The 12,914-nt window shown below is 36.3% G+C and overlaps 1 protein-coding gene across 6 annotated transcripts in view; it reads right to left on the bottom strand.

Annotated features, from left to right (window-relative positions):
* LOC121437356 (proto-oncogene DBL-like) overlaps positions 1-12,914 on the bottom strand; it is a 77,787-nt gene that overhangs the window by 31,394 nt on the left and 33,479 nt on the right. For all 6 annotated transcript variants that reach the window (XM_041637233.1, XM_041637227.1, XM_041637232.1 and 3 more), the window contains 5 exons: positions 11,854-11,936; positions 8,663-8,729; positions 7,847-7,962; positions 7,504-7,573; positions 5,721-5,813 (listed from right to left, as the gene is read on the bottom strand). In XM_041637233.1, the coding sequence (XP_041493167.1) occupies positions 5,721-5,813; positions 7,504-7,573; positions 7,847-7,962; positions 8,663-8,729; positions 11,854-11,936 (429 nt within the window). The remainder of the gene's footprint in view (positions 1-5,720; positions 5,814-7,503; positions 7,574-7,846; positions 7,963-8,662; positions 8,730-11,853; positions 11,937-12,914) is intronic.

Raw genomic sequence — 12,914 nt, 5'->3', positions numbered from 1 at the left:
AAATGAGTATAGGCAGTCATAGAAAAAATAGTTTGTAAGTAATAAGATTGGGGCTGGAGAGGTGGCTCTGCAGTTAAGAGCACTGATTGTTCTTCCAGAGGACCCGGGTTCAATACAGAGCACCCACATGGCAGCTCACAACAGTAACTCCAGGATCCAACATCCTCAAACAGACACACATGCAGGCAAAACACCAATGCACACAAAATTTAAAAAAATAAAAATAAATGAAAAAACTAATAAGATAAAGTCTTTAAAGAGGAAACATAGTAATATAAAAAGGATAAGTCACATAGAGATAGGAACTACATGGGGAATCTGGGTCCTGTATGGTGTTGTATTGACTTTAAATCTTGTGATTGCTGATAATCAAATGATGGCTGAGGAGAGACATTGGAACATACAAACTACTAATTTAAACCAACCTATCTATTTCAAAAATGTCTTAACATCAAAATGGAAGTAAAAAAATAAGTTACATTGGAGAAGAGATTGTGCTTTTGTTTCCACAGAAAAGGAAAGGCTGTGGATTCATTCAAGGCTGATAGAGATCAGGTTTGATTGGGGTAGTCCCCTGAAAATCCTGGCATCAGACATAAAGAAATAAACCTAGAAAAATACAAGACAGGTGCTGTATATTTTGCCTGCTCAAACAGGAAACAAAACATCATCTCTGGCTAGCTTGTATACAGTGCACAGTCCATAGTTGTATTATGCATAGCTATGTGCAGATATGTATGTTACCTTTGAAAGTTTATGTGTTTTCAGAGCACAGGACCAGACACCAATGAAAACAGGTGGCCCTGGTGATCCAGCCTCTCAGAGTGCCTCTGTTGCAATTTCCTCAGAGTTCTACATTCAGAATAGCTTCAAGGCTGCAGGCTGAGATGGCCCAGCCTCACAAACTATTCTAGCCAGGAATTTATCATTATCCTAATTTTCTCAGGGTCCCCAAAAGATGTCAGTGCCCCAAGAAACAGGAAGCAATTTAAAAGCATAATGCCCTCATTCCCAAGAAGTGGGGTGGGAGGTTTTTGGTTGTTCAATAAATCTTTGTTATCACCTAGGGGGGTTAGGCACAAGTCATTATTGGTTATGGTCAGGGAGGATACTAAGCAAAGAAAATTAGATTCAGGAATTTCATTCTGAAAAGAAAAATGGGATGCAGAAATGATAGGATAAGAAAAAGTGGGAAGTACACTTGAACCCATTGGCACAGGAGACCTCTTCCTAAAAATAACCCCAGTAGCACAGACACTGAGAGAAACAATTAATACATGGGACTTCCTGAAACTGAAACGCTTCTGTAAAATAAAGGACATGGTCAAGAAGACAAAATGACAGCCTACAGAATGGGAAATGATCTTCACTAACCCCAATGGTACAGAGGAATTTTGGGTGACTGTCCAGGCAGCGAGATGTCTCTGTCATTTCTAGAGTTTTAAAAGTTGCTTTTTTCTTGTTTGCTTAGGTAGTATTGTATCTTTCTGGAGTCTTTGATGGAGTTAAGAATAGTTAGTTATAGTTATAGTTTTCCTTAGTTATGATAAAGATTATTGTAACTTTTACTTGATAACTGTTTCGTTATATGTAATTTTGCTATGTTAAAGTTAAAGCCTTTTTTTGTTTGTTTGTTTAAACCGAAAAAGGGGAAATGAAGGAGGAAGGTCATTGGCTAATAAAGGAACTGCCTTGGCCCATTTTATTGGTTAGAAGATAGGTGGGAGGAGTAAACAGAACAGAACGTTGGGAGGAAGAGGAAGTGAGCTCAGACTCGACAGCTCTCCTCTCGGGAGCAGACGCCTCAGAGAGACGCCATGCTCCTGGCTCCTGGGCAGACGCACAGAATCTTCCCGGTAAGCGCACCTAGGGGCGCAACACAGATGATTAGAAATGGGCTAAATTAATATGTGAGAATTAGCCTAGAAGAGGCTAGATCGAAATGGGCCAAGCAGTGATTAAAAGAATACAGTTTCCGTGTAATTATTTTGGGTAAAGCTAGCCGTGGGGGCAGCCTGGTGCTGGGGACACAGCCCCGCCGCCCTTATTACTACAATATGATACATCTGCTCCTGGCAGCACCAATCAAAGAACCTTCATATGTAGTTAGCTTTCTATATGGTAAAATTTAGCTACTAGGCAAATAAACGGCCCTTTCCTCAATTGCTGACAGTATAATATCCAGTAAATAGGGGCGGCGGGGCTGCCCTTTCCTCAATTGCTGACAGTATAATATCCAGATTGAACAAGCAGGACACAAAAGAAAATATCTGCCAAATTTTGTCAAGACAAGGTAGGACAGCCCTTCAAAATTCCTACTTCACAAAAAAGCCTGTCACATCTCCTGGGTCTATAGGCCAAAGATGGATGTTCCAAAGTTGGAGAGAAATCTTGGGTGACTGTCCAGCCAGCTAGCTGCTTGTATAATTTCTATAGGATTGGAAGTTGTTTGCTCTGTACTTCCTGTTTATTCAAGTAATATTTTAATCTTTCTTGGGTTTCTGATGGAGATTGAAGACTAGATAGTTATAGTTTTACAGTTTTCCTTGTAATAAAATTATAGAAAAAAAACTTATATAAGAGATATAAAGTTTATAAGGTTGAGAAACATAAAAGCTTAATTTGTTTATCTAAAAATGTTTTTGAGGTCGGAAAAGATAGTTTTAAGATGGTAATACAAGTTATAAGAGAAAATTGTTTAAGTATAAAACTTTAAATACATTAAAATAAGAGATAATAGAGAATTTTCTCCAAATATTCCAAATACAAATGGACTGGACATTGTAAATATAATTCTTACTTAATTAGTCTTATTACATATAGTTTTATTAGTTAAAGTTAATACCTTTTCCTTCTATTTTGATAATACCTGATAACTCTTCTTATTGCATATAACTTTACTATGTTAAAGTTAAAACCTTCCACTCATATTTAGACAAAAGGGGGAATGTTGTGAAATAATCTTTTTGTAAACTATAAAGATGTGTTACTCTAATTAGTTTAATAATATATTAAATGGCCAATAGTTAGGCAGAATTTTCAGGGCAGAGAGCATGGTGGTAAGAAGAGTGAAGTTGCCTGCCAGACACAGGTCAAGCAGGATGGGCACTACAGAGATGAGGTAATAAAGTCATGGGGCAGAAAGTAAATTAATAAAAATGGCCTAATTTAAGTTATAAGAGCTAGTTAGAAACAAGTCTAAGCTATTGAATGAGCTTTCATAATTAATAAGAAGTTTCCATGTGGTTATTTTGGAGCTTGCAGTTGGGACAGAGAAAGACTGGATACATACTAGAGAGATGCTTGCACATCTATGTCTGCAACACTATTTGCAGCAGGCAAGATAGGCAACCAACCTGCATTGTCTTCAACAGGGGAATGGACAATATGGTGGTGTTGAGTACAGTCTTGTTGAGTAATAATGAAGAATGAAATTATGTCATTTGTAGGAAAAAAAGGAATGGAGGTAACTATCGTCAATACACATGATATACTTAAATCAATGTGATAAAATCCATGACCTTGTACAAAGAGTATGTGCCAGTAAAATTTAAAAATATGATAACAGAAATAAACCTCTCAGAAAGAGTAGCAGATAATTTCCAGAATACAAAGCAGAAAGACAAAAATCTTGGGAAACAGAGAAAGGATAATTATAGAAATAGGCCAGGACTCCAATATCAGTACAATAGTTCAAGGAAAGAAAATAAGGAAAATTATGTGGAAGGAAAAAATGAGTTAATTTAGACTGGAGATTCCAGTTTCAGAGAGATCAGCAAGGGACAGGGGACAGCTCAGTTTTAGAATCTTGCCTAGTACATAAAAGGCCCTAGATTCCACACGTTTACCACAAAAATAAAAAGAAATTATGCCCCAAATACCAAGATAATTAAGAAAATAATGCCAATAAAGAAATTCTAAGTATTAGTTCCATATCATTCTGAGAAAGAGAACTGTGTCTTTTGAAAAGTAACAAAGTGGAGTCATTATTTTTCTAGAAGTCAGAAAAGCATCTTCAAATTTCTGAGAATAATCCTTTCTTAGAATCCTATAAAGCATTAAGGAACAATAAATACACTTGTTCGTACAAGTTCTCAAAAACATGCAAATATATTACCTAACATGTATACTTTCTAAATAAACTATTAGATTTATTCTACCAAATAGGGGGTAAAACAATGAAAATTACATGAGGCTAGAGAGATGACTCAGCAGTTTATATCACTTGTTGATTTTGCATAGGACACAGGTTCTATTCCCAGAATCCGTGAAGTGCCTCCAACCATCCAAACACCAGTTCCAAGGGATCCCTTAGCTTATTCTGACTCCCATAGGTATCAGGTACTACTGAGGGATAATTCTTTTGTACACCGTAAAGATTTGTCACTCATATTGGTTTAATAAAATGCCAGTAGCCAGGCATGACATCTAGGCAGGGCAACCAGACTAGGAAAATTCTGGGAAGAGGAAAATCAGAGAGTCAGTCACCAGACACAGAGCAAGCAAGATGAGAATGCCTTACTGAGAAAGGGTACCAAGCCACGTGGCTAAACATACAAAAAAATTAATGGTCAATTTAAGTTGTGAAATCTAGTTAGTAATGAGCTTGAGCTAAAAGGCCAAATAGCTTATAATTAATACAAGTCTCTCTGTGTTTCTTTGGGACTGAACAGCTGAGAAACAAAAACTTCCACCTATAAATGGCGCCCATGCAAAAATACAGGCAACACATGCATACACATAAAATTAAATAAATCTTTTTATAAAAAGAATTGGCATGTAGACAGTAGGTCAGGCTACTCAAGAGACCAGTAAGAAGTACCTCCAACTGATATGCACCAAGATTCTGAGATGAAAGCAGGTCAGAAATCTCTAGAAGGTATTTCTTTAAGATAAAATTTAAAGATAGTGGGGCTAGAGAGATGGCTCAGTGGTTAAGAGCATTGCCTGCTCTTCCAAAGGTCCTGAGTTCAATTCCTAGCAACCACATGGTGGCTCACAACCATCTGTAATAAGGTCTGGTGCCCTCTTCTGGCCTGCAGGCATATACACAGATAGACTATTGTATACATAACAAATCAAAAAATAAATATTTAAAAAAAATTTAAAGATAGTGTATGAAAATATGAGGAGGACAAATCTCTATGATTCCTAAAATTGAAAGAGGTTGGAGTAGGAAGAAAGCAAAGCATATAGAAAATTAAATGAGAAAAGAAAATGGTAAAACACACACACACACACACACATACACACAAGAGAGAGAAGGAAAAGCAACCATATTTTACTATATGAGTCATCTGCCCAAAGAAATTCCAGTCTTAATAATTGAGTTAAATATAGCCAATTGATCTAACAAAAATATACTGGAAGCTTTGGAGAAAAAGAATTTCATGCGGATATGGTCGTGGGACAAAAAACAGTGAAAGAGACCTAAATCTTCATTTTCTAAAGCAGAAAGGAGAAAGACAAGCATGTTATTTAGAGATAGGGAGGCAAATACCAGAAGAAGCTAAAAGTGGTTGCCTCTGGGGAACACCAAAATATATTTATATGTATAAATGTACGTATGTACTTTGCTTGAGAGCAGAGTTGCTGTTTTATATATAACATATATATATATATACATATATAATTTAGTCAAAGCAGAAAATGAAACTGTTAATGAGAAATATTCCAATATATTTCAAAAAGAATATGTTCAATACTTAAATGATTAATACCTGGAAAAAGGCACATTCTGAATACTTTCTCCAAATTAACTCTGACCTGGGTTTATTCTGACAGTACTTGGCATACATCTGAAAATCATCTTTCTGTAATAAAAAACAAAAGCAAATATATTACTAATTTATAAATATGAATTTTTATTTCAAAAAAGCTGAACAACAGAGTGGGTAGCCAACCATTGTAGTGAATGTGACATAAAATGGCCTGCTTTGTGTTCCACGGACAACAGGATATATAATTCTACAAGCAATTTCAGAACTCCTGCCTACCAGATTTGCCAGAGTAAGAAAAGTCTTATCTTTTTGAACTATTTATTACCATGATCTAATAAGGGCCCAAAAATGAGTTTTCTGTGCTACTAGTCTGCTGGCTGTCTAAATAAAGAGCTTGCAGCTAACTTCCAAGTTACAAGTAGTTCATAATTCATCACTGGGACATCATCACATCTAAGCACATGGTTGCACAGTTTGTTCTCCCTTGAATCATTTTCCCTAATCTTCATCCGTCTCCTACTCACACTTTCATCTCATGAGTTTCTTCTATACAGCCTCTGTTTATATCCTCAGGCTATGAACAATGTCCTTCTTTGGTGTGCCATAGGACCCTTTGTATATCTCTAATGGAGGATAACTCATTCTGTACATGCATTAGGGTTTCTATTTCTCTACCGAAATGCTCTTTAGCTTGGTATCCATATCGCCCAGCATAGTGCTTGGTAGACAGTAAATATTAAATAGATGGCTATTGAATTGACATATCATCAAGAAACATTTATTAAACCACCACTACTACTACTAGACAAGAACTCTGCCAACTTTGACAGGGACAAAGACATATAGGATATGAGACCTCATCAGGTTGGGAAATAATTTACATATATATGTAAAGGTACACAGTAAATATAAAATGTCCTGTAAGTAGCATAGTGTTCGGTATTTTTAAGGATGGGCTCTCACTAAGTACTCCAGGATGGCCTGAGACTCAAAATTCTCTTGACTCTACCTCCTAAGTGCAAGCACCGTCACGTCTTTCAAAGTAGCAGTGTTAAGAACTAAGGATGTTGAAAAAAAAAAAAAAAAAAAACTAAGGATGTTGGACCAATGGCTGTTTAAAAACGATGATGAATTTATCCGTAGTTCAGACATTTTTATGTTTAGAACACGTTGAGAAAAGGTAGTATCATACCTTCTTTCTTAGTCCTGTTCTCATTTCTCATTTTTTCTCAGGCTTATTCTCTTCAACAATTTCCAAGGTAAGACAGTTATTCTAAATTTTCAACAATCTCTTTAATCTAAGTGATTCCCAATCAGAAGAGGTTTGATTTTTCAGGAAGAAGAAAAACTAGATAACTAGATAAAGATTTTTTAAATTCTATGGTTACATAATGAGACTCTCTATCATTTAAGTTTTATTTTTTAAAATTGCATCTTTTATTCTAACTTTAACCAAGTTCATAGTTATTCAATTAATATGCTCCCATCTTTCACATCTTCCTAGCTAGGGTGGTCACTGGATTCCTGAGATTACCATTGCTACTACCTGAGTAATTGAAACATTTAATACCATAGAATAAAAGTGTACCTTGATCGCCCTGCACATCATTTTCTTCAAATAAAATAGTTTTACATTAAGAACTTGCTAAAATTGTTGTGTCTTCTCCAAAAACATAAAGACATTAAAGGAAAGGGGATATCTTATCTTTAAGCCTGATTTATACAAGAGGTACTTTTGGGTTGCCAAAATTTACATAATTTCAAAACAAATAATCAGACTAACCCTTTCCAGGAAACAAGGTCCAACTCTTTCTGGAGCATTAGAGCAATCTTCCAGGCTGCTCATAAAAATGCTGTGAAATTTGCAGAGAAAAAAGTTATTTTTGACATATAATAAAACAGTAAGTAGCTCTTTTATTTTCCATCTTTTGAAACTGGGTCTCCTTATGTAGCCCTGGATGTCCTGGAACTCACTACATAGATCAGGTTGGCCTCGAATTCACAGAGAGACCCATCTATTTCTGCCTCACTAATGCTGGGATTAAAGATGTGTACCAATGACACCTAGCAGTAACTCTTTTTGAAAAAACAAAATCACCAAAAACTTCAGTTTAGCAATTACGTACTTGTTATGGAATTCATATATTTCTGCCATATTTCCAAAGAGAACATCCTTTTTATTTCTCAGTAGAGGTGGAATAAGATCAAACATCTGTGGATTGTCCATCTCAGATCTGTAGCCCTATTAAAAATAAATAATTTTTGCATTTTAAGTATTTATATTAAAGTTTTGTTGAGTCACTGATGATATCAGTACATCAAAGTGAATAAAAGACTTGTGGGTACAGCTGTTTGAATTTTAACATTTAAATCCCTTAGTTACCAGAATTATCTGTGGCATTTTTTTTCTTTTAGTATGCAGGATAAGAAAATCAAAGCTTCGACTACATGGTTAGAATAAAAAGGTAGTACTTTGGCCTTCAAGGCTTTTATTGTAGTGTTGGAAACCAAACAGAAACCAACTATGAAAAATTATAGTACAGAATATAAAGGTCTCCGTAAATTGAAAGTAAGTGCTTAGATTTCTGTTCAGACCAAATTAGTATCATGGCATTTGTGTCAAATGAGTATTTTTATCCCACCCTCAGTTTTTTCCATCTCAACCTCTAAGTAGCAGCCTGGGAATAATTATAACAATGCCCCATGTCCCTAAGAGAACAGCTTCTCTTTTCTATAAGAAATTCTAAATCACGTATCCCCACTACTGAGAAGGAATATAAATGCCGTCATTAAAACAACATGTATTCTCAAATAACAGCAAACATACACTGCTACCAATGACGGAGAGAGAAACACAAGACTGCTTAGAATACTTTCTAATGGAAGTAGCCAGGGACAAGTCAAGAAAATGCGGCGGGGGGACGACAATTTGCTACACTTACCAACAAAACAGTAAACAGTTCTCCAACATATGCCTTTTCTGTCTGTATCAGCTCATTCAGGACATGGCTACAACGAACAGAACATAATTACCAGTTAATGTCCTACTCACAAATCACGGTACAATGGTTCAGCTATTATCTTTAGACATAATCTAAGGGAAAATAAGCTAATCTTGTGGAACTACCTGAGGATTTTGTTCCAGCATCAAAATATGTAGCTTATTTTATGGGTTTTGGAATCAGTACCACCCAGAAGGCTCTTAAACAGATTTAAAAGAAAGAAGTCTGGGTGTGGTGGCACACACTTTTAATGCCAGCACTCAAGAAGCAGAGGCAGAGGCAGAAGAATCTCTGAGTTCAAAGTTAACATTCATTCTAGGCTTGCCAGGGCTACATACCAAGACTCTGTCTCATGGGGGGGGGGGGGGGGGGGTTCAAGGAAGAAACATGTTTAAGGCTATGTGCTAACACAAAAGTGATTTCTAATTCACTTAGATTAAGAATAAATTTATTAAAATGTTGTGGAGTATTATTTTATTTTAAGATGTATTACATTCATTTTTGCTGTGGAACATTTGTTTAATGATGCAAAGGTATGTTGCATTCTTTTATATTGCATTTGTTTAACTCTGCGAAGTTATGTTACTTTGCCTGTCTAAAACACCTGATTGGTCTAATGAAGAGCTGAATGGCCAATAGCAAGGCAGGAGAAAGGATAGACAGGGCTGCCAGGCCGAAAGAATAAATAGGAGGAAAAATCTGGGAAGAAAGGAGATCAAGGAACAAGACAACATCATGGGCCAGCCACACAGCCAGACGTGGAATAAAAAGAAAGATAGGCAGAAATAGAGAAAGAGAAAAGATGAGCTAATTTAAAGTTAAGAATAGATGGCAAGAAACAAGCCAAGCTAAGGCCGGCTTTTGTAAGTAAAAATAAGCCTCTATATGTGATTTATTTGGGAACTGGTTAGCGGGCCCCTCAAAAAAACAAATAATAAAAACAACCAACAACACTAAAATCTCACAAAACCTATTTGGGAATGAAAGGCAAGTTTTGATCTTTCTAGACAGCTTAATTTCCTTTTTAAAAACCAATACATGCCGAGTACGTTCCACGCTATCCCCAATTCCTAGACACATGGTAAAATCATTACCCTTTTCCTCACATTGGATAGGAGGAAAACTTAAGACTCTACAGCACTACTGCCTGCCATCTCTATCAAATAAAATACATTTTATTTTCAACTGGCATATTTAAATTTTACTCCCCTCTGTAATATAAGCCACCTACTTAACCTCTACCTTTGTATATTTCTTCTTTTCTTTCTTATACTTTAAAGAATTTAGACCCTGTAGTTTTATAATGAGTCTCTTTCAATTATCTTTAATAATCTTGGGATACATATATATCTCCATGCAATTTGCTGCAACCTGCTGGCTATTTCCAACACCAAGATATGAAACTTTATTCCCTTTGGTTTTCTGAGGCAGGTTCCACCATGTACCTCTGGCTGTCCTTGAATTATGTAGACCAGGCTAGCTTCAAACTTGAAAGATTCACCTGCCTCTTCCTCCACCCCCAAGGTCTGGGATTAAAGGAATGCACCTCTAGGCCCAGATCATGATATGAAACTTAGAGGTAAATATTTTCAAGTTTAGAATATTAACATAAGAATATAAAAGCATGTAAAGGGGCGTTGCTAATATCTATGAGGTAGTATCTAGAATCCTGTATGGCTTTTCACAAACCACTTCATTGATTTTCATTTATTTTAAACTGAAAGAAACTGTCATGGCTTTAACTGTCAACTTGTCACAAAACGACAATAGCCTAAGAAAAGCAAACAAAAACTGAATAATTGCGCAGTCTGACTTGTGTACATAAGTCAGTGGGGGCATTCTTTCAATTGATGTATGAGGACTCAGCCCAGGCTGGGTGGTGCTACCCCTGGGCAGGTAGTCCTGGACTGTCTAATAAATACATACATACATACATACATACATACATACATACATACAAAAACTTAGCAAGCTATGGGGAGCAAGCCAGTAAGCAGCATCCCTCCATGGCCTCTGCTTTAGTTCCTATGTCAAGAAGCCTGCCCTGACTTCGTCTCATAGTGAACAGTGATCTAGAAATATAAACCAAATAAACCATTTCCTCCCCAAATTGCTTTTGATCTTTATCACTGCAACAGAAACCAAACTAGAACAGATGGTACATCCCAATCCCAAGGGTACAACATTTCATTTATTAGTGCAATCATTCTGGGAATCTAATGTACAGCATGGCTACTATCATCAATGAGGTATCTTATACAGAAGAAATACACTTAAAAAGTAGAATTTACACACTATGTTTTACCCTAAAAAGCAACAATCAGTGTTAACTAACTTGCTATAGTAATCATCTTATCCCCCACATACACACATACAGACATACGTTATATAGATATAGATATCTCATATTGTATATCCTAAATGTATACACTTTTTCCCAATTATATTTCAATAATACTAGGAAACACAGGCTTTGGAAAGAATGCATGCTGCTCTAGCAGAGGACACAGGTATGGTTCCCAGGATCCACATAGAGGCTTATAACCATTTGTAACTGCAGGTCCAGGAGCTCTGACTCCCTCTTCTGCCTCCCTGGTCACCAAGCACACACATGGTACACAAATATGTAGACCAAACATTCATACACATAAAATACAAATTAGATAGATAGATAGATAGATAGATAGATAGATAGATAGATAGATAGATAGATAGATAGATAGATAGATAGATAGATAGATAGATAGATAGATAGATGGATGGATGGATGGATAGATGAATTAATGAAAAATAAATAAACACATGATCTGAACTGGTAAAAACAAAAACAAATCAAACTCTTTCATTTTCCTTTTCAATCTGGAGATGAAAGATACAAAAGTCCTAAAAGCGGACTAGGATGTAGTTTAGGGCAGAGCACTTGCCTTACAATCCCCAGTACTACCAAATAAAAATCATCAGCTCCTCAAACCTAAATCCAAGATGTGTGACACCTTGCTAGTACTCTATTAATGTCCTCATTAGGACCCTATTTTGAAAACATAATTCTAAACACATGAGCCTTGGACACCGAACCAGAGTCTCCTGTAAAGAGGTGTACATATGAATGTAGGTAAAAAAAGAAATAATACTTCTTTAAAATATCCAAGTTATTGTCCAATCTGGGAGAGTGATCAGAATTCCTCTTCTCTTGGCTATCCTTAACGACTTCAATCTGAAATAATGAAAAAAAAGTTCAATCATGTCTATGTAGGTACAGTACTTTCTCAAATATATCTAATACCAAATTAACTTCAATCCTAACCTTGAAGGTAAACTGATAGAAAACACTGTATTTTTTTAAAACTTATTCCCCAAGGATACATGCCAAGACCCTCAAGGATGCCTGAAACTGTGGACGGTACTGAATCCTCTATGTACTGCACTTTTCCATAGATACATATGCATGATAAAGAAATGTAATTTTTAAATTAAGCACAGTAAGATTAAAAATAATAATGCATAATAAAATATCTTATAATAAAAATTATATAATTCTATATCTTTTTTTCTCTAGAATTTTCCAGTTAATATTTTGAACCACCATTGACCACAGGTAGCTAAGCGTGTGAAAACTGAAATGAGTCAAGTACTGTGCACATCAAGAAACCAATAGAAGCTGGGCATAGCGGTGCATGTCTTTAACCTCAGCACTCTGAAAGCAGAGCAGGTAGATCTCTATGAGTTTGAAGCCAGCCTAGTCTACATGTTGAGCTCCAGGACAGTTCAAAATAAGGGAGGGAGGGAGGAAAAGAGGGAGGGAGGGAGGGAGGGAGGGAGGGAGGGAGGGAGGGAGGGAGGGAGGGAGGGAGAAGAGAAAGAGAAAAATTAAAAGGAAACAAATAGATGTGTTTCCTGCATCCTGAGTCAGTCTCTGCACTGTCCATGATAAACTGGACTCTATCCTTCATACTTACAGTGCCACACTCATTCATGAAAGAAACCACTATCTGTAGAAAGATAAAGCATTGCTTAGGAGGGTGGAGGTGGGCAGTATGAACAAGAACTGGAACTGATACACAGAGCTCTGCAGAGATGATTCTGAACTTGAACCAGGACTTTAAGAAATACTGCTCACACACTGGGACTATGCCAATACTTCAATTAAACACAAGGCAGCAGATTTTTCTTGTACGTGTAGGTTTTCAAATGT

This window comes from Microtus oregoni, unplaced genomic scaffold (genome assembly GCF_018167655.1).
Source record: "Microtus oregoni isolate MIOR12 unplaced genomic scaffold, Mior012 000052F_001, whole genome shotgun sequence".
NCBI lineage: Eukaryota > Metazoa > Chordata > Mammalia > Rodentia > Cricetidae > Microtus > Microtus oregoni.
This window is presented reverse-complemented; position numbering and strand designations above follow the sequence as displayed.